Source organism: Passer domesticus, chromosome 4 (genome assembly GCF_036417665.1).
Source record: "Passer domesticus isolate bPasDom1 chromosome 4, bPasDom1.hap1, whole genome shotgun sequence".
NCBI lineage: Eukaryota > Metazoa > Chordata > Aves > Passeriformes > Passeridae > Passer > Passer domesticus.
Genome location: NC_087477.1, coordinates 56,445,347 through 56,468,246, shown reverse-complemented (window position 1 = coordinate 56,468,246; position 22,900 = coordinate 56,445,347). Strand labels below are relative to the sequence as shown.

The window sequence follows — 22,900 nt, the reverse complement described above, 5'->3', positions numbered from 1 at the left end:
ACAGCAAGGGGAATATTAAATGATTAACTGATCCAAGAATGTGTAGTTGAATAGTACTAGGTTTTGTCTGAAATGGAAATCAAAGCTAACAAAATGAGTGTGACAGTGAATGGCTGTCATTTTGAGTTGCTAGAGCTTGAACTATAAGCTTATTTTGTCCAATTATAAGCTTATTTTGTCTTGTAAGAGCAGTCTCAGTCCTTTTAACGTTTTACTGGGACAAAGTTCTATATATTTTAGTAAGAAAAAATACAATGATGGTGACTTCATTTCAGTCAATGAAATTACTTTAAAATGCTCATTTCACAGTTAGTGTTTCAGCTTACAGTGGTTCTTGTCAAATGTGTCCCAGCTCTTTATTTTTTGTTTCAGAATTTCCCAAACTGTACTGGAGGAAGGATTTTGAATCAGGATTTCAGCTCAAAAAGGTTTTAGTAATGCTGCATGGAGCTCCCCTTGCTCTGATTTCAGGCCGTGCATTTTCATGGGATTATAATGGTTCATGCGTGGTTGAAATTAATTACTGGAGCTGTTAGCCTTATGTAAGCAAATTATGCTCTAGTGTATCCTCTTGCTAAACTTTTGTTGCAGCTAGTTTAACTGTTCATGACAGCATTCATATTATTTTGTTCCATTATCTTTGTTTACTAATATAGCTGCTTTGCTTAATGATGGGTATCTGGAAGCCACTTGGTATGTTGGCATAGACAAGTTTGTTGTCTGCATTATTGAAATGAGAAATCACCATCAGTCAAAATGGAAGTTGCTGCTATTGAATTTATAAATTCAATCCAAGGGTGAGCAAAGTTCTCATAAAGAAATCTAAGGTTTGTTTTTCAGAAGGGCTGCAATGGTGTTTTGCTGTTGGAGATTAATTGGATTTTTGTCTTTACATGAGAAGAATACTGTGGTTTATAGTCCACTGGGACTGATATTTGAATGAAAAGACTGATAAGTTTTGGAAGTAAACTGGAAACATTTCTCACTGAAGAGGTGATTCTCCCTGTTCTGGAGGTGAAGGGAGAGATACAAATTGGACTGCCCCACCTTTTACTTAGGTGTTAGTAACAGCTACAAGTGCATATGTTATTGCTGGAGAGCAGGGTATTGAGGATGTAGACCTAGCCCTTGTGGGTTATCCTGTTCTATCTAAGTGATTAATAGGGTTATTGCATGTGTAATCAAGATTTATGTTGCTGTGGCAACAAAGAGAGACACAACTGTGCTGAATTTCCTAGATCTTTGAAGCAGCTCTTCTTACCCAAAATGATATTGAGAATTCCCATCAGCATGTGAAAACAAGTGTATCTGAGAGGGGCCCTCATTAATAGGCTGAAATCTTGCCCTGAATTGAGTGAATCCATGCTGCTCATCAAAGGGTTAGAGAAAATAGGCAGTTGCAAGAGAGAAGACGAGGAAGGCCTGTCACACAAATTAATCAAGAGCAATTGATTTCAAGACAAATCAGAGCAATGCAGGAAAATAACAGCATGGTTCCAAGAGGCCATTGACAAAAGCTTTGTGACCTATGCTGGGTACTGTGCTTGGCCTGGATAGAAAGGCAAGGAGGAGCTGTACTAGAGCCAGGTCAAGACTTCACGGTGTTATACAGTATTGTATGGAGTTAAATAGTCATGCTGACATAGCACATGCTAAAGGAGGTGGACGAAGTTGTAATAAATGAAAAGAATGTGGAAGATGAAGATTGTAGATGACTGGGAGGAGATAACTTGAGGTAGGTGAGGAGGTCTGCAAGTCATTCAGAACTGCAGGTAATTGTGAAGAGCTTTTGGTATACTGTGGTAGAGGCAGTGTTTTTGGACTGAACACTACCTCCTGTGCCTCAGTTTCAGGACACCCCAGGCATCTGGGAGCCAGCAAATATTTTGTCACTTGAGGATGAGGTATTTAATACCATTAGTCAACACTGTAAATGAAATGCTTTCAAAACCAACAACAAAAATTCAAACACACTCCCCCTCCCAAAATAAACCCCAAAAACCCCAAACATGATTTTTTAAAAGTGTTGGAAATAGGGTTATTAATTTTGGTTGTTTTCATTTCAAGGTCACCTGCTGAAACGTATTTCTTACTTCAGCAGCAATAAAAAATATCCAAGCAACATGACTTTTATTAAAGCAGTATCCTTGAAAAGTTAATTATCTAAAAGGTTGCAGAATGTTAATGGAATGGGAAGAAATTAGATTACCTTAGAGTCAGAGGACTCTTAGTGAGATATGTAGCTATGAAAATATATCTCGTGTTTGTACAATTCCTTGCACCTTCTTGGAAGGTGTAATATTTTAGGGAGTTTTTTGTTGGTTCGGCTGGCAGGTTTTGGGGTTTTTTTGACAAAGAGGGAAAAGAGCAGTGTAGGAAAAAGTCAATGGACTATAACCTATTTACTTCCGAACAATTTGTTAATGTACCACAGTTACATGTGATGGACTGGTGATCCATTTCCCTGCAAATTCAGCAGAATCGAAAATACATCATCCAATATGATGCAGTTTTCATCCAGTTTCCTCATTTAATAGACCAGCTGCAACAAGGGCCTGTAGTCTCATGAACAAATCACCAGGAGGATGCCCAGGAAGCACCGAAAGGGAAGAGAATCCTGCTCTTCAGTTTTTATCCACGCTGCTTGTTTGCAGTTGGTGGATGTTTGTTGAGCTGCATTCACATCTCGGGGACTTGGCAAGACTTGCTGCAGTGACTGAACAGCTCAGAGTGACTGAACAGCTCAGTGCCAATTTACTGCACACTCCCATCTCTGCTCCAAGCCCCTGCATGAGCCTTTTAGCAGGGGCATAAGTACCAGAGAAGAAGAATGGAGCATGTGAAAAGTATCCATAATTACTGCCTTCTGCTTCTCTTCACTGGTCTTATCAGTCTGGGAAGCTTAAATGAGAGCTGGAGCAGATGCTGAAGCAGTGGGATTTCTGGGCAGATTTTCGTTACCTACTTTACAAAACAGACTTTCCAATTATCCAGGAAGTTAAATCCAGAAGTTAGTTGAAATGAACATTTTCTACAATTCACGTCCAACAGAGGCGCTGACTGTTACTTTCAAAGCAAAGGAGTTGTAATGGTTGTTTTTGTTTAGAAAGAGAAATAGGAGCATTGAGTTTGGCTGGTAAAGTTACATGGGTCTAAGTTTCTGTGGCTTTTTGGTGACAGTATACTTGTGTGAAAGTGGTACAGCTGCGGGTCTGGGCAGACTCCTCAGGTTCCTTGTGTTTTGTAAACATTGAAATGAAGAGGTTAATTGTCGGGACATTTCCTGCTGTGCTGCAAAGTAGAACCTGATAGTATTATGGATCTTGATGGGAAAGTCAAATTGGCAAGTTGGATTTCATCATGTGCCTTAATTGCTTGCCAAATATAAACAATCAGCAGGAATGGAAATTGTTACAAAATGGTGCATGAAATAATTTGGCTTTTAGTATACTACCATTATTCTATTATAACCAAATTATTGTCTTGACAATGTTTATTAAGAATATCTAAAAATAATAACCTCTAATGGTGTGTTGTAAGACATGGAAGTCTCCAGCACATCCTGTGTAGTTGAAGACTCAGTACCAGTTCCACTGAATGAGAAAGTTAAAGGAAGAACTTAATGGTCTTGGATTCAATAGCAAACGAAGCCAGATCTCAGTCTGCATTGAAATTCAGTGTAGACATTTTAGGAAAATAGAGAAAAAAAGACAGCGTTAGGAATTCAGTATGAATGGTTGGAAACATTCTGCCTTTTCAGTTCTTTTTAAGAACTGCAAAGGTTGAACAAAGAGCTTCAAGTGGAAAGATGAAAGAAAGCACTTGGATACACTGAACCACATAGTAACTAAACATGAAATATAAATTAAAGCAAGGAGCTTATCAGGCAGAAAAATAAGAGAAATTATTGTTAGTCTTTGGAATTACTAGTTATAAATAGAGCACTCCTAGGCAGTTGAGCAACCAAACAAAGTATGTTTTGAGGCAGAGAAAAAAGACAGCTGGAGACATGAAACACCTAATTTATTTTATTTAAGGGTCAAATAAAAACAAAGGATTGGGCTTTTGACTCTAAGGAATACTTACTTGAAGTTACTGCCACTAACCCGTTCTACATGGCAACATAACTTGAAATGGATTCTTAGAAAAGTTTGATTGAGCAACTTCTGGCACATGTAATATAATTTCAAGTCTATGTTGCCTCTTTTGTTCAGTCTGTTACAGCTTTTCTCTCTTTAATGAAACTGAAAATGTGCCTAGTAGCAATGTACTATACTGTTTCTGAATTTATTTTTTTATGTATATGTCTGTATTCACCTAGTAAAAGGTGAGCTAATGCAGGATAAAAGAAAATTGTGGATTGTAGAAAAAAGATAAATTAAGGATTGTGAAAATATTGAACATAAATGTTTTGAAGAGAGATGTTCATATATACTACAGTCAGAATAGACTGTGAAAAGTGCTAACAATTTGTCCCCACCTCTTATACAGTACCAGTGAAATGGATCAAGCCTTACATACTATTCTGTAAACATTCACACACACTTGAAGTATGTTGGTTTTTTCTGTCACTGGGATTAACTCCCATTTTTTTAACTAAAAAGATTGTATTTGTAGGACAGGTGTAGGACAGGTTCTGTCTGTAGAACAGCTGCTGTGCCAGCTCACGTTATTTATTACACATATATTTTTAAAAAATAATAAAAATGTTTTTTCTCATAGATATCATAATTCCTCACATATTCTCATCTTTTCTCTTATACTAATATATTTCAATACTAAAAGTGACAGGAAGAATAAATTTTTATTATGGTTCCTAGGTGTATATTTGGAAATCAAGGAAAGTAAATTAAAGTCTTTGCTTCTGACCTTTTCAAATGCAGTCAAAGGAGTAACTTTTATAATTTTATCTTGATAATACATTGCTTAGTCTGTTTGATGTTTGGAAGCAGGCTTTAATCTCTGTGGAGGTCTTTGACAATTGAATAAGTTTTGTTTTAATAATGGGGAGAAATATTTCCTATATAGACAGGCAGTTTAAATTAGTTTGAAGGACACCTTAACACTTGGGAATGCAATCTCATCAGCCTTCATCAGATACTCAAACCTCACTTTGCTGGTCCTTGGATGAGAGGATACATTAAGGACAATGTAAGATTCTCTATGAAGGGATTCAGTGTCTGCATCCACTTGGTATCTACATGAGCTCAGGGGTAATACTTAAACTTTAAGAAGATACCATTTCTTGAATCACTAAACTAAAATACTTTGCTAAAACATGAAGATAGTGGAGTGGAAGTAGGGAAATTGAGGTTTTGTTGCTGAAAAATTTTAGCAAACTAATTACTTCTAGAGGGCTGATAAACCACAAATCACTTATGCATGATTTAGGGGCTTGGGTTTCAGGGACCAGGCTATATTTCAAGTAACGTATTAGCAGTTTGCTTATTCACATTAGCAACAACAAGAAAGTTGGTTCTTAAAATCCTGTTCACCACTGGTTGGACTGATGATCGTAAAGGTCTTTCAAAGCTAAATTATTCTATGATTCTATAACCAATCTGCATTTCCACTGAATACAGGCTCTCTTTTGCACCAGATAAGCTTTTACTATATTGGTGAACTTGGGAATGTGCCTATTTTTGCATAGGCATGTGCAGTTACATAATGCTTCACAGGGGAGGTGATACATTCACATTTTTTCTCAACTTTCATGAAATAAAATCAGATCCTTTGAGTAAAGACTATTTTATAAATATGGCTGGTAGATGGATGTAATTTATGAATATAAGCATGCAAGGTCCTGAATTATGCATGCCTATAAAATATAAAATCCATACTGCAACAGTTTGTGTTTTGTTATACATAATCTTCATTATGTTTTAAGGATGGAACATGAGGCTACCCAGCTAGAAAAGCAGCACGTGCACAGTGTGTATGAAAATACAGCTGCCTACTTCAGTGATCTGCAGACCAAAGCATGGCCTCGTGTTCGGAACTTTCTGCTGGAACAAAAGCCTGGCAGCCTCGTTGTTGATATAGGTAAGCCATTCTCTGAGGTGGCATAAAAGATTGTTTATAAGCTTTGCTAGTTTACCTGTTAATCATATTTAACTTTCAGATCAACTGGTTTTTTAAATTATTTAAATCTGTTTTAAAATTGTTTTTAAGTCCCAATGCTAGATACCATATACCACTTCTTTTCATTCTTTGGCAGTGTATCATGTTGACAGTAAATAAATGTTTTCCCTTATTTTTGTTGAGCTAATACTTAATCTATCCATTTCCCCACTGGCTTAATGGTCTTTCATTCCCCTGGAGCCCTTTTGAAAAAATTATGTTAATAGCCCAATTATTTAATATTTCAGTTTCTTTAGATCACTTGGTTTATGTAACACCAGTCTGCAATTTATTGGTTTTCATTTGTTCTAAAACTCCTCCTAGCAAGGCTTTTTATTAAGAGAAATCAAATGATGTGATTGCTGTTAAAAACATTTTAAAAAAATTGGACAATCTTCCTGTGATCCTAAATATGGGCAGCATATTTAGGTGTTTTCCTGTTATGGCATTGTCTTCCCTACATGTAGTATTTATACCTGGATTTTCTGTTGTTTCTGCAGACTTTCTGTGGGCTTCCAGGTGCTGGCATGTTTCCTTTGGTTGCATTATGACTTCAATCCTGTACAGCACATTGCAAAACAAATGCTCGTTTGCACCATTGTGTTTTCCATACTGTTTAAACTAATAAAATACTTTTATTTTAGCAAATGTGCACAAGGTTTAACAAAGGTTTAACAAATGTCCACAATAAATTATGCATCTTCTTTATCCTATAAGAGAAAAACCTTATTTGAATGTGCTGTAGGCCATAATCAGAAGATGATATGTAGTTCTCCTGCTCCTGTTGAGCATTATACCAAAAATATTTGATTGATCTTTTTTTGAGCAGGTAGCTATTTTTATATGTCTGCACCATTGTCACCAATGTCAGGAAATATCCAATGGCCTACAGTCACTCAACTGAGAGCTAGATTGATACTTTTCAGCCAAAATCATTGCCACCTCAATAGAAGTCACTTGCATCTTAGCTGAAGTTTTTTGAGGCTTTATCAGCAGTGATTGCTGAAAGCTTAAGGTCACCCTGTTGCAGTCTCATCTGGAGAGAAAATCAGTCCTTACAGCTGCCAATAAGAATACTCCCACTGAGGCACACAAGCTATCTTCTTTTATGATGTTTAATAAGATGTACAGGAATCTGACTGTTGTGTTTACTTCAGGCACGTATTTAAGGAGCAGTGTGACACTCAAGTGACACTAGTGTCTAGTGGCACTAAAATTTTCAAAATGAGATCCTTAATTGGTAATTTTCTTTTCAGTTTAATACTCCCTTTTATTAAAATATCATTTTCTCCATTTGCCTTAGTATTTTTCAGTGCTCAAAACACATGAAAATAGCTTGACCATTGTTAGCTTCAAGGGATTAATCTTCCTGATGGCTCATTTAAAAGTGAATCTCTGGCAAATGTAGATTTTTAGAATACTGGGATTGTTGATGCTATTTAGCTTCATTCCAGAGAGGACCCTATACTTCCAAAGACTCAGAGTGATTAAAAAGGACCTCACCAAAAGCCGTGTGTTAAGCAACTGAGTCTTCCAAATTCATGATGGTTGGATAAATGTGTTCCTCTGCAAATACAGTAACGAATAATAATTTACACAAATCTTTAAATTTGTAGTTTTCTAACATACAGAGCTTAATGTATTATTGGATATATTCCTTGAACTGCATTAGCAATATTAGTATTTTCCATTTTTTTCAAGTGTTACTTCAAGGAATAGTGCTTGCTTTTAGCTGAGAAATATGCTTTTTTTCACCACTGAAGTGTTGTTCTGTTCTGCAATAGTTCCTGTGCTGTCTCTCTAGATAATGGTGCACATTAACATCACCAAGAGCAGCAGTGCTGCAAGAAGCAGTGATGTTTCTAAAGATAACTCCAGGCCTTTAAATTGAATTACCAGTACTGAGATGATTCTCTTTGCCAAGCTGCTACCCCATTGCTTGGCTGTCAACTTTCAGAAATTATTCCTCGCTAGTGACCCAGAGCTGCAGTGAATGGTTCCCAGTATAATTTTGAAAAGTGCTTGTTATGCATAAGGCATTGAGGGATCCTCTGAAAGATTTCCATTCTCTACAGCACAGTCCTTGAGAAGACAGACTTCGGGGTGGAAGACATTCTGGAACAGTTCATTACATTATACATGGGTTATAATGCATTGGCACAAAGTCAAAAAGAGGATGTGCCTGCAATATGGAAAGAGCTTCTATGATTTATGGTTATTTTCGAGTCTGTATCGAAAGTAAAAATTTTCCACTCTGATTTGTGTCAGTGGCACTGATGGTTTAGGACTTCTTGGAGAGAAATAGGATGCACTGGAGAAGTACTGCATGGGGTTAAGCAAAGGAAAGAGATCTGTTACAGATCACCAAAAAGACACAACACACTGGCTTCAGGAAATCCTCTGGACAGAAAGCAGTTGGCAGCTGGAATGGCACTGGGGAAAGGGGCCTTAGTGCTTATCCTTTCTTACCCTCTCCTGGGTGCCCATTTATGCTCATTGTTGGTAACAGGATACCAGGCTATAAAAAGACTCAGTATGAAGCAGCGTGGTTGGGTTTTTATTCTCCAAGATGTACAATACAGAGGACCATTCTTTCCTCCTCCCACCTGCACTTATCCTTGTTCCCCACAGAAATACAGATAACCTGCTATTATACAGGGCTGTGTAATGAGTATTTTTGTTAGTGATGTTGGTACTGTTACAATCCTAATAGTGTGAATATACAATTTCAACAATCCAAATGAGCCCTGCAGCAGTTAGGCGAGTCGACACAAAGCCTCTTTTTGTTTGCTAGGAAAATTTAGTATTAGGAGAGCCCAGATATTATTTTCACTGCTTTGGGAGGGAGAGCAAATGTTTGGAATATATGACTTCTGACCTAGCATCCTTTTCTTTAGGTTGTGGAACTGGAAAGTATCTCAGTGTCAACAGTCAAGTGTATAATCTGGGCTGTGATTACTGTGAAGGACTGGTAGAAATTGCAAAGAAGAAAGGTGATGAAGTTCTGGTGTGTGACAACCTTAACCTTCCCTTTAGGGATCAGTGCTTCAATGCAGTCATTTCAATTGGAGGTAAGCCAACATACCTACATTCTGGCCCCAGCAAATGAGAATTTCTGGGGGTTCTTTTCTTTCCATGTGGCTTCATTTCAGTTAATTGTTTTGAAACAGTTCCTTAGAATTACAGGAGATTTAACTTAAATTAATTTAGTCAACATGCAAAAACAAAACTCCCATTACTCAAGAGGCATTGTTGACAAAGGAAATATGCATATCACTTGTTTGTTTATATGTGGTAGGGAAAAGATTTCCTTCCAGCATTCATTGTAAACAAGTGAAAACTAATCTAAACATGGCTGGTCAAAGCTTAAAGAGATTAGATGCTCAAGACAAACTCTTGGTTTCTACACAGCATCTGTTTTGATAAGCAAATGCATTGAAATGAAAACTTTATAGCAGAATTTGGAACTCACGTTATCTGTTATCTGTTATCTGTTATCTAGATTGTTATGTGTTACGAATTTGCATTTCTCTTAGTCATAAGAACTCAGATTCATACAAGTGCTTGTTGTCTAAAATGACCAGAGCATCTCTGCATCTTAACTCTTCTGACCTCTCTTCTAGAAAGCACTACTTGTAATTTGAGAAATATAATTTGCGAAGTGTAGATAAAAAAGAGTACCCAGTTACAGTCTAGGTCTTTAGCTCTAGTCCTGATTGAGCTTCTTTCAGGGCTTTTGAATTCATCAGCTGAAGTACAAAGCATGATAATTATTATTGACAGCAATCAACAAACTACTTGAAATGTGACAGAAATTTATTTTAAAATGTATCTTTCACATAAACAAGTGGAAGGAAAGGGTGACTAATACAGAAGCAGTAATCATATTACTTTGCTTTCATGTTGGCTAGTTAACCAGTGAGCCCTACCCACATTTTAGGTCTCATGGCATCATTTCAGTGCTTATCAGATCAGCTGACTTGGAAGGATAGCATACCTATCTAGTGTTTGTATGAATTGTAAGCCTGACAAGTTTAAAAGTTCACATGCTATTTCAGTACATTTAACAATAATGGATTTTAATCTCTCTTGAATAGAGAAATGGTATGCCTGTGTCCATCTAATTCTAAATAAAGTGGTTTTCATCCTATTACAGAGAAAAACAAGTATTTATGTACTTAGTCAAGCACTCTTCTTGGATTTGTTGGTATAATCATGTTTACAGGATTGATTTTTCTGCAGAACCACCAGAGTGATTCTAACTAGAAGGAATATTTAACCCATTAAAGAATTTGCACAGATTCTGTTGGTTGATCATAATTTCTTTCTGGTAAATTAAGCTTGTATGTGTATGCTGTCTCTGTCAGTTTTGATAAAATTTTGCAGGAGGTTCTGTGGTGATATATGGCCTAACTCAAGTATGGGAAAATATCAGTTCCCTTCTCCCTATTCTCTGACAAAAAAAAAAAAAAATTTCCCCAAAGTTTGAGAAAAGATTCCTTGGAGTCAGGAGTACAAAACAAACACTGGAAACAAACACTCACTACATAGATGGGAAACTCTTCTCAGAGTTGTCTATTTTGTATTCTCAGCAGCTTGTGAGAGTCTCGTTAATATTAACTGCCAAGAATGCTTTTCTTGGCTTGTGATAATAAAGCTACATTTTTTCTCCCTTGATAATTCAATCATTGTTTTGAATGAAGACAGGGCTAGTTGGATGGACTTTTCATAACTGCAGTGTTGAACTAACACTCTTTCTACAACTACAATTGGCTACTGTCTAGCAGCACATATAATCACATTTTTCTGAATTTATAGAAAAATGTCTTCAGGTAAGAGCATACTCTATTACCTGCTGTTCCATGGGTAGATTGAATGTTTTTCATGTAGAAGTGGCTGGCTCCAAGTCCACTTAAATCATGGAATCAGTCCTCTTTGCATCACTGAATCACATCTAGTACTGATGACATACAGAACAACATGACCAATGTGTCCAAGCTCAGTACAAGTTATTGTCTCTGAGAGTTTAGACAGAAAATAGTTCTCTTAGCTATTCTCTGACTGGTAAAATTGGCTCATTCATACTCCAGGTGAATAGGAAGATAGAAATAATGCAGAAATCTTGAAATGTAGTGTCATTTCCCATTGGAGTGAAATTTGAAAATGTGGAAATTGTCCTGGAAAGAAAATCAAAATATTGTGATCAAAATTTTATTTTAAATTACATAATGTAAAAAAATATAAAATGCTGAGACATGCAATATAGACATTATTTTTTACAAAAAAAAAATTAATTTGACAAAAATTAAAGAAATGGTGAATATTGGTCTGAATTTCCTCACTGGATCTTTTGCGAGTATGCTGATGTAAAAGTTCAAACTATCTTTTTACTGATATTACATTTTGCTATATTTGTTACATGGTGAAAAGATTTTCTATTTTCAATAAGATAAGTTTGAAAAGTCATCTTGATACTCTCTAACTTACCTAAAGGCTAGGCATTTAAGGGGAAAATTGCCGTGTTATAATGTGTTATGGGTTAGGCAGAGGAACAGAAACCTTCAGCTTATATGCCTGACTTTTCTTGAATCCCTCTTTTGGGATGAGATTGGTTTTCTTCTTCCAGATTTTCCTTTATTAATCTATTGAACATAATCATAAAAGAGAGCAGTCTGAAGTGAACCTCCATTGTGGTACCTATAAATTCAGCACTGTTGCTGACTTGCAGCAAGTGATAATCTGGAATGAGGCAACTGAAATGATTGAACATGTAAAACAGGCTGAAGATGGAAATGCTTTGTCTTTACTAATATTCAGTACGTAATACCTTTCTTTTTTCACAGTGATACATCATTTCTCAACTAAACAAAGGAGAATCAAAGCAATAAAGGAAATGGCAAGGATATTGACACCTGGAGGCCAAATAATGATTTATGTTTGGGCTATGGAACAAAAGAATCGTCGCTTTGAGAAACAAGATGTATTTGTTCCATGGAACAAGGCCTTGTGCTCACGCCATTTTTCAGAATCAAATCAATCTGGAGATAAGGGTGAGTTTGTCCATACTGCAAAAGGCCAAGACATACATCCTGCACAGCTTGTCATCTCTGAGTGCAGCTACCAAAACAATCTGCAGCCAGAAACTGATTCTAAACATCCCCGCAATATGGACCATTGCTTACCCACAGCCTGCTGCATGAAAATTTCTGAGGAAGAAAACAGATTTTACAGTGCTCTAGGAAGATCTTTCCGCTCATGGTTTTTCTCCAGATCCCTTGATGAATCAGCCCTGAGAAAGCAAAATGACAGAATGAAGCACCTGAAACACGAAGGAGTGTGGGCCAACAGCGCCGTACCCATTCAGCATTCACGACACTGCAGTTTGGATTTAGGTCACCATGGGGCACTGTTAAACGAACAGGGTTTAGATGATGATGATGATGTGTTTGTGGAAAGCCTGTCTCTCAAAAAACCACAGTGGTCGCCAGCCACAGATGCACTGAAGGATTTAAGTTTAAATGGAGGACACCAAAGTGTAGCTCAGAGCAAGGGGGACAAAGCTTCATTTATAAACGGCCCAGTGGAAGACAGGGGCTGCATCTGTGATTGTAGTAAAGATGGTGCTGGTAAGTCTGATGCCAGCAAGTTTTTCAAAAGAACTTCAACAACTGACTCCACTGACTCAGCTTTGGATTCAGCAGTGTCTGTTGGGGACCAAACTGATGCCATGTTAGATACAAAGGCCTTCATGCGTTATTACCATGTTTTTCGGGAAGGAGAGCTGAGTTCTCTGGTAGAAGAGAATGTGCCTGAGCTTCAGATACTTTCTTCCTGCTATGATCACGGAAACTGGTGCATTATTGCAGAGAGAAGAGGAACACAGCTCTAAAGAGAACAAAGCAGAATCCAGTGACTGAGGATTTTAAGCTCTTCCTTGTGTTACTGTGATTGTGCAGTGTGACATGGAATTTGAATCTCGTAGTTGTGTGCTCATTCATTTTTGAGTTATTATCTCTTAACTATTTAACTAGCTAATGCAAGGTCTGTATATAGGAATGTAAGTGGTAGACAATATTTATGTTTTGTTAAACTTTTATGAAGTTAAAACTGTAGAGTTTTATATTGCTTTTAGCAAATAATTGTGTTTTAAAATATACTTTTCTATTGAGAAATAAACCTTTTTATAAAACAAGGATCAGGGCATCTTTTATTAGAAATATCCTCTCAGTAGAAAGTCTAGTCTTTGTTCTTCAGATGCCAGAAGTTTGTCACATTGCTCCCTGTTCTTGAACTCCTATAATGAGACATAGACACTATGTCTAAAATTGTACTTGACTGTACACTGGTAGAGTGCATGCTGCAGAACTGGGAGCAAGCATGGTCCCAGTGCTCCTTAGCTGGGAGTGGAGTTATTAATGGGCAAAAAACTCTGTACCAAACTAGCTCTGCATATACTGTCATTTGATGTTTGTATTTGGGAGCAAATGACAGCACAGATTGAGGACAGTATTTTTTACTTTTGTTTAAAAAATAATTTTATTTGTTTCTCAGGTGTAGGTGGAGTTTTATGTGTTAGCTCTCACAAATACTTTATCTTCATTTCCTTTGCTGTAGTTTTTCATTGGCTATGTGTATGTGAAAATCAGAGGGATTTGTGAGAGTGTGAGTATTATGTAAAGTTCTAAAATATCAAATCCTTGAAATACATATATCTTTTTGATAAGCCTGGGAAGCGAAGATTAATAAAAATGCAATGCATATCTGGTCAGCTGTTGTATTTACTTTTCTTGTTCACAGACATGAGAATATATATTAACAGTGTTAAATAATGTAGACAGGAAGAGGATAAGCCCAGTTTGCACATAAATTACAAATTCTTGTCTTGTGAAATTTACATGAACCTTTTGAGACCTAAGTGATGATGGTTTACACAACTTTCCTGTTCTCTCCAAGACATACCATCACTATCCATCTGTAGTAGGTTGTAGCAGTTTATAGTGCTGGGAATAAAAAGCACCTGGCTTCAGAAGATCAGTAGTGGAACTGCCAACAGAAGCAGGGCTAGAAGAGGCTAATTGCCTCATTAGCACAGAGTTACTCAATTTCTGGGCTTAATTCATAGTTAGTGGTTGCAGTGCAGGGCACATCTTCAGCTAGTGTGGTTTTGTGACCTTTAATGGAGCTGCACAGATTTCCCCATTCCCCTCTCCCCCCCAAAGAAACCCCCAAACCCCCTTTTGTTACAGCAGGTTTAAAGAGCTGTATAATTAAGATGTCTGCCCTATTATTGAGCAAGTAGCTTTGAATACAAGGCAATAGGAGTAAAATGCCAAGCTTTTCCAATCTATGCTGTATGAGCAGGTGGATTTGGGATTGTTCAGTAAAAAACCTTGATGGTGCTGAGTAATTTTTGATGTAGCTTCCCAGCTGTTAATTGCCACATGTATTACAGATTTATTTACTGGAGCAATGTCCTCAAGTGATCATTTTTGTCTTCCTCATAGCTTGAGATCCTTACACTTTATCCTTCCTGGGTCTGTACTGCTTGCACTCCCCACAGGCCTTTGAAATAAAAGTGTGGCTAAAGAACCATGCATTTGAGGCTTCTGAAATACCATTCCACTCTAATCTAAATGTTACTTTCAATACAGCCTGGGGCTGTGGCTTTCAGTTGCTGTGAATGAGCCACACTTCAGAAAATGGGCCATATTCCCTGCCTCACTGGGTCCAGCTGCTCCTGGCTGAGGGGGCTGCATCTGCTGCATCCTCAAGCTCCAGATTTAGTGCCAAAGTGCCCATATTGCAGAGCCAGCATGGATTGTGCTGAGCTCCACACCTCATTTGCAACGTGGTTGTGTCAGGCAGGGGAGGCCTGCCTCTTTTGTTGGGAATTTCTGGATGAGCTTGAGAATTGTGGAGAAGAAGTGAATTGATTCCAGATAAAGTATGCCAGTGGATATTCAGCACTCCTGGAATTTGGGCTGCATTTAAGAAAGAGGTAGATTATTATCATGCTATATCCAATTCTGAAACTTCATCGCTAAATGCCAGCATGGAGAAACTTCATTAAACACATATAAAAAAATTATTAAGTATTATTAATCTTAACTGACAGACGAGTTTAGTTATTTGGGGAAAAGAACATTACAATTTTGTTATATGAACTTCTACAGTCTGACTGTGGCATGTTCAGTGTGTAGTTAAGTAGACTGATGAAATTTAGGGTAACCTGAGAAAGGAAAGATGTCCATTCTCTTAGAATACAGACTTTTCATCCTTGCAAGAGGCTGAATCTGTGTCAGGCTCCAGTTACTATTTCTTCTCTATCTGTTTGAATAACAGTTGTCCTCTCAAAGCTGCTGAAGTACTTTGAGCCACTTTTGTGTTTATAGATTTTCCATGCATTATTTGGTTTGAGGTTCTTGCCCAGGGATGCTTTTCACAAATGCTTATTTCTGTATTGAATTTTCTCATGTTTTGAGTTTATGCTGGGTTTGGATTGTATTCTTATAAATTCCTGGGAGAAGGAGAGGGGAGGTTTGGTAAGCAGCTTTTTTTTCCCGTCCCCAAATATTGTCCTCTGAGGTTGTATCATCACCATGTAACATAATTTTTATGGAATGGGGTCAGTCAGCTGAGGTTGTGACTGTGAAGTCTGCACAGCAAACCTTTATTCTTGCAGGCAGTCTCCCATCTATTAATGGAGCCTGCCCGGATCAGTAACAGCTTCATCATCTCATAAACCAGATCACCTCACTCAGAGCATGGTGAAGGTCTCTCTTGAGTGGTTTCTGTTTTGAGGAGTCACATGTTAAGCAAAAGGTAATTTCCAGCAGAATCCATGCGATCCCAGATTTTAGTAGCTTACAGACAAAATTAATGTGGTCAGAAAAGTGGATCTGCCATTAAAAAGTGCAGTAAATAAATGAATAATAAATAAAACCTAGCTGTCTTTGAATGCTTAAACTTTTGGCAATGTCAAGACTGAAATATCTGACTGTTAAAAGGTAGAAGGCAAATGTGATTTTTACGTTGCTTGTCTGATAATTGGGCAATAATCTTGTCTCAATTCTGCTGATAAAAAACTTGTTTCTGGGTTTAGTGGGCTTGGATTGCTTCTAAGGTACTTATGTAGCACTAAGTGGCACATGGAGAAGTTTTGATGACATGAGAAGGATGCCCTGGTATCTTACTAAATTAATTCAGGTGAAACTTCTGTGTATTTGTTTCTGCCCATTCCTCTCATCCTATTGCTTGGCACCACAACTGCAATAAAAAATACATAGAACAGATTTCTTTTTCCAGGACTAATACAGTTGTAATCATTGATAAATGTTTCTATTAAAAACATGTGTCATTTTTCTGGTACTAACAGTGACTAATTTACTTTCTTCCAAGCTCGTTGTGTAGAAATTCTAAAATCACAATTGAGAAATGAAAGCCAAAAATATTTCAGCAGACTTTTCTGGTACTTGTTTTTATACAGGTTACTTAGGAATACAGTTCAAAATGCTCAGTGAAGAGCTGTATGTTCCACCAGCAAAATCTTGCTAATGAACTGCTGGGTAGGTTCTGAGTAGAAATAATAGCTGTGACCCTGCATCCTCTGTGGTGTCATGTCTCCATCAGGCTGCATCCATAGCACTGTTGGGCTGTATTAGTATGGACAGTGTGTTAAATCTGCTGCACTACCCATTTTCTTGCTCAGCACTTTTACAGGATTTGGGACTGCTTCAGTACTTCAGGAAAATGAAGTGTGTCGGTGTTAAATATATGCAAGTGCTTCTCTCTTTTGTGAGTTCAGCATTTCTAATTCTTAGAGTATATGAATTCTGGCAGCCATAATTTTATCTTCCAGTCTGCTGGTGAAAACCATGCTTAGGTACTGCTCTGGAGTCGATTCTGTGTCCATACATGGAATCTGTTCTTTAGTATTCAACAGAAATAAATCCTACTTGGTTAAAATATAATTTTCTACAGAATGTGTGTCTTCACATTAGCTAATAAATATATAGCACCTGGAAACCAGTTCTTGGAAAGCTCTTAATGAATGTTAAATTTGAGAAGACTGTGTTAGTGCTGTTTTCTCATTATGTTAGACACATGGACACAATGCAGGAGAGGAATCCACAGTGGTTTGCTGTGGAGCAGAGAATCTCTGCCTTTGAACCATTTAAGCTATCTCTACATATTCCTAGAGCTTGGGGTGCTTGAGGACAGCAGACAGCTCTGTTGCTTTTGTGGCAATTCAGTACCTGCACCTGGTTCTTCTCCAAGTGCTCAACAGAGATAAGTTGTCTTAAAAGAATACAAATTGTCCTGTGTTTTAAAAAAGCAAGCAACCAACCCCCTGCCAAAACCACCACTACCACTACTAAAAAAAAAACCCTAGTAAGGGTGATTCAGCAATTATGATCATATCTAAGTGGAAATAAAAATGTGGAAGAAGGAAAAAGAAAAGTAAGATATTATGTGTGACACTCCTAGCTTTGGAAAGATTTCTGGATATAAATTCTCCATCCCTTTAGCCTTGTTGGCTCTGCTTTGATGAGGGGTTTATGGATGGGACATTGGATACAGGAACAGTGAGATGGTATTAGGTTGCCCTCTTCAGTTGTGACAAAGTATGTTGACTTGTGTAAAATTTTCACTTTGTTGTTGCTTTTTGTACAGCATCTCAAATTCTTTTTTTCTGAATGAAGTATTTCTTGTGACAGTTTCATTTTGAAACTGTCACAAGTAAAATAGATAAAATACATAGCTGAAGATACCTCCTCTTACACATGTGATAACAAAGAAGTCTCTGTGTGTGCACAATCAGATTGCAGGGTGATGCTCTTCTTGCACAGGATAAAAATAAGTCATTTGTGAGAGGCATTTTGGTGAGGCAGCATCATGTTCTTCTCTGTTTCTCTCTTCTGCATCTTTCTTGTGAAAGGAGGAATTGGCTATTTGGGCAGACAAAATGCTGTAGAGCAGAGAAAGGACAGATACTCCAGACAGGGTTAAACCTCTCTAGTTAAAAAGGGGAAAGCAGAATGTTTTATGGCTCACTGGCCAAAGCTGTATTCCAGCGTGTCCAAGAGAATGCAAGAGATGAGACAATGAAAAATTTAACAGAGACCAAGTTGCACACAGCATTTCCAGGCTGGTTTAAATTCGTGTTTTATTCCATGATGTAGCCTGATGAAGGTCATTGCCTGTACTGAGCACTAGCAGCAACTATCAACATCAATAACCATCAAGAGTGCTCACTGCTTTTTGGGATCTGGCCCTCTCCACTTTACAAAGACTGGCGTTCTAACATGGACCACTGGACCATTAAAAATACTTGTCTAATTCCTGAGTCATAGGTTTAAATAATGAGCAGATAAAAATGTATCTCTTTATACACATATTATATATATAATTATTTTAATGCAATTTTTTCCCCCTGCATATGTTAAATGCTTTAGTTACATTATAATACAATGGTAAGTAGCTCTTGGTGCACTTTCAGAGAGGAAAGCAAACAATTTGACAGTGAGGAAGAAAGGACTAAGCCATGAGTACAACCGAGCTGCCAGCCAGAGTGTGATTGGATGGAGGTAGTAGGAAAGAAAGGGAAGGTGCTAGGAGAATCACATTAAAGAGCATGACAAAAAGTTGCTCAAACTTATGAAATCTGACCTCATTTAGGAAAAAATTACCTCAAAATCTGATTAAAAGTATTCCATTGACTTTCATGGTCCTTTCTTTGGTTGTTCTCAGAAATCCCTGTTTACGCTGGGATTTTCCTTTCTGTGGGTCAGAGGAGAAACAAAGATCCCTGGGAGTTTTAATTTATGTTTAAATATAAAGTAGAGCTGTCCATTTAATAATGGAACAAATGTTTGGCCACAGTTTCACAGGGGTGTTTCCATAGTCCCTAGAAGAGTGAGCCACAGGCACACCCAACACTTTATGTCTCTCCTGCCTCTACCTGAGATTCACAAGGAAATAAAAGTTAAAAAAAAATAAAAATCTGTGCATGAAGGGCAGACTGGGGAGACATGTTCACCTGCTCCTTGGGCTGGGTGTTCAAAGCCCTAAAACTTTGAATGCTTATTTTTATTTGCCATGGAAAATACCTAAGGCTTATCTGGAGAGACCAAATTCTGAAGAGAAAGGAAGCTTATAAAACTTACCTGTCAAAAACCAGTGACTCTGTACCTGAATTTGCTCCGAGTTACAAGCACCAATTGTGCTGGTGTTTGGGTCAACCTCCCAAATGGGAACTTTGCCAGCCAGAGTGCATGTCTGCTGTACGCACCCCAGTGTGTCCCCAGGTGCAGCTTTGCCTTTCAGTTCTCACAAAGACCTTACAGGAGATGTAAGTGATGTGTGCAAAGCAGCCTTTTGACTGTGAACCGAATTTGTAATTGACATAGCTATGAAATAAACCAACCATTGGTGTATCCAAGCAGGTTAACACAGCAGCCCCTCAATCTGCACTGGATCGTGTCTCTGTGGTAACATATTAGGCTCTGGCTTGTTGAGAGCAGAGAAGCCTAAAGGAGAGCTAACTGGAGACAGAGTATCAAAAACCCTTGCTCAAGTGGATAAATACAAGAAACAGATTTAATGCAGCAAATGCATAAACAGTTTTGGCATTCTGAAATTGAACTTTGAAATAAACAAAAAGTCATGTGCAGCGATAGCCATTTGGTGATAATAAATATGGAGATTTCAGGAATGGTGACTTGAAAATGGAACACTAGCAATGAAGCCAAAGTAAGGAAAAATTATGTTTTCATATACATGGGTCAGAAGGGTTGTTCCCAGTGTGTAACAGGCTATAAGACACCTATGTGAAACCATGGAATGGAAGGAGCATCAAGAGAAGGGAGAGATGAGTGCACATTCCCAAAATTCTACCCTTCACTCGCTTTACATCACTGTGGAAATGTCACTCTTGGGTGACACTTCCAGTCCCTCCCATCCTGAGGAGGACTTGGAATGACAGTGATGTTCATACACCATTGTGGTCCATATCTGAGCTGCATCTTTGTCAGGGGATATTTGGCAGGGTGGCTTCTCTGAGGTGTCAATTCACTGAGGGCTGTCTTGGTTACATCGAGCTGACAGTGAAAATCATCACTGCAGCCTCTAATACATACAGACTCGTGCTCTTTCTTAAATACAAGGGGAGTAATGTAATCAAGGAGATACCAGGACATGATCTGGGGCTACCTTTCAGCTGGCTTGATCCCTACAGTTTGTGTGTGCCAAAGCTGGATTGTTCCTGGATTGGTTGGTTGTGTGCAGAATAATGTGAAATGCATTTTCTGCCAAGGCTGAGATCATTGCTATCAGTGTCATAGTGGTATCCTTCATTTGTGTGCCTGCTTACCCTCAGAACAAGTGCAAATGTTTGAACAAATAAGTCAGAAGGATTCAGAAATGGAGGAAGGAGAGAGCCAATAGGTAGGAATATTCATAACAGTGCTGGAGAATACCACAGTTAAGAGAGAAATGTTAAATGAAGAAGTTAAAAAAATTACTAAAGGAAATGAAGAAGAAATGTGAACATGAAATATAAGGCAGTGTTTTTCTCATGTAAACCAGCCAAGAGTCTAATCAAAGGACCATAAGAAGTTTCTTAACATATTTTTTAATTGAGAAATAGAAAAAATTAAAAGTAAGACCTGATCACCATATGGTTGGACTGCAGAAGCTTTTATGGGATAATTAGTTTGGGATATATATAGGAAAATTAGCTTTTGGGTAACAGTGCCTTAAACAGATTCAGCTTATAAATAACTTCTCAGGACCTAGATGTATATTAAGGTCACTTCAGATCAAGTTGTGTAATCATTATCAAACCTAAAATTCAGATCTGTGGGATTTGGGCATGAATGGCACTGCTGGTAGTACCAAATTTTATTTAAAGCTACTTATTATATAACTTCATATTAAAAAAAAACCCCAAACATGTCAGATTATCTTTCAGGACCCACATGCCACTCATTTGAGATAGAGGAGCAAGGCAGAAGAACATGGAATATGGATCTGACTGTTTAGATAGCATACACTGGAAAAGTACAAAAAGAGGCACAGGAGAACAGAAGTGCTGTCCTAAGGAAGTGAATGCAAAAGCCTCTTGCAACCAGGAAACTATATTTTGAGATTTTTAAATTTAAATTAAACCCCTTCTGTTTAATTCTTTACCAGCTGGACGTTGTGATTTCTCAGCAAGGCTGGCAAAGCACAGCATTGCACCAATGCCATCTCTCACAGCACGTGTGGGACAGTACCTGCCTCGGTCTGTGGAGATCTGCAGTCAGCTCAGGTGGGTTTAGCATTTGTCTGGCCTTGCAAAATCACAGATGCTGACCATTCGGTGACCACTGAGACAAGAGTCTAAAACATCTATGAATCCTAATGAGAAAGCAAAATTGCTTTCATATTTTTGTTGTTAGTCAGATTAATGATAACATATAGTGAATTTTTCTAAGGTCATCTGAAATAAAAATGTACTTTTCACTTTCTAAATATTTACATATAAATTATTAATAAAGGAATCAATGATTCTGTTTTAGTACAAACAACAACTCTAGAACACTGTTAGTTTTGAGAATAAATTTAATGTTTATTTATTAGTACTTTATGGGCTTCCAGAGCTATGTGTTACTGATATTCTCAATGTTAGGAGGGGATGTACTTGGCCAGGTTCTTTCATTAACCAAAGATTGTGAATATATTTTAAATAAATCCCTGTTGATTGTCCTGGCTGTGCTTCTCTTGAATATTTGAATACACTAATGAAATAGAGATAGAATACAGGTGATCCAGTAATAATATTGTTTTCTACAGCAATGGTAATATGTGCAAGGTCAATTGAATACTGTCTGAAGTGTTTCACTTAACTAAATAAGAAGAAGAACATCTTCAAATTTCCACTAGGTGTCAGTCAATCTATTTCTTTGGTTAAATAGACTCTGCAGAAGAAATTTGAGAACAAAAAGCTGATGCCAAGCTGCTATAAAAATAGTCACATTTTTTGTGAATTCCAAATAGAGGTATTTTGAAAGAATAAGACCAAATGGATGGCTTTTTAATTTTAATCGTGCCTCTATTTTTTAAATTTACTTTACATTTTCCATTTAACAGCAGTCAAGAAAGCTCCCACAAAATCCAACCCTGACACTGCTCCAAGGAAACAGGGGAGAAGGAAGGAAGAGAAGGAGAATTCTCCTTGACTATGGAGACTCTGCTTGGTTATTTCATGTTGGTCCTGAGCCAGCAGTAGCAGGATTTTAACCTTTCAAGAGGCGAATGCCCAAGACAGCAGAATCCAAAAACTTTCAAGAAAGCCCCAAAGCATCAAGCATTTGAACTGCCATTGCACTAAAAGGAGATGACACCTTTCCCAGTGCAAGGCATGACAAGTCCCTTGGGAAAGGTCTTCAGAGTGCAGGAAGAGTACAGGAACATCTGTGCAGGAAAAGAGAAGACAAGATAGACACTGAGAGGGGTGTGCCCATATGGATTTAAAAAGGGAAACCAGACATAGCTCTGCTAATGGTAGCCTTGGCCCCACGTTGCTGGTCCTAATGGCAATTGAAGGTTACCAACCTCTTCTTTTGCCAGGCCTGGCCAGACTGGAGCGGCTGTGGGAGGGCAGCACCCAAAAAACATAGAAATGAAAAGCCAGAAAAGTGATGGTGCAGAGCAAGATATTTGCCAAGTGGACAAAGTGAGCCAGATGCAAAGAGGCAAGAGTCTTCAACCCAGCTTGATAAAAACAAAGAGCCCGTCT

The 22,900-nt window shown here is 37.8% G+C and overlaps 1 protein-coding gene across 2 annotated transcripts in view; it reads left to right on the top strand.

Annotated features, from left to right (window-relative positions):
* TRMT9B (tRNA methyltransferase 9B (putative)) overlaps window positions 1-13,888 on the top strand; it is a 113,504-nt gene extending 99,616 nt beyond the window's left edge. For both annotated transcript variants that reach the window (XM_064418080.1, XM_064418079.1), the window contains 3 exons: window positions 5,888-6,042; window positions 9,018-9,191; window positions 11,964-13,888. In XM_064418080.1, coding sequence (XP_064274150.1) covers window positions 5,888-6,042; window positions 9,018-9,191; window positions 11,964-13,009 — 1,375 coding nt within the window. In that variant the 3' untranslated portion in view covers window positions 13,010-13,888. The remainder of the gene's footprint in view (window positions 1-5,887; window positions 6,043-9,017; window positions 9,192-11,963) is intronic.
* The last annotated feature ends 9,012 nt before the right edge of the window (window positions 13,889-22,900 follow it).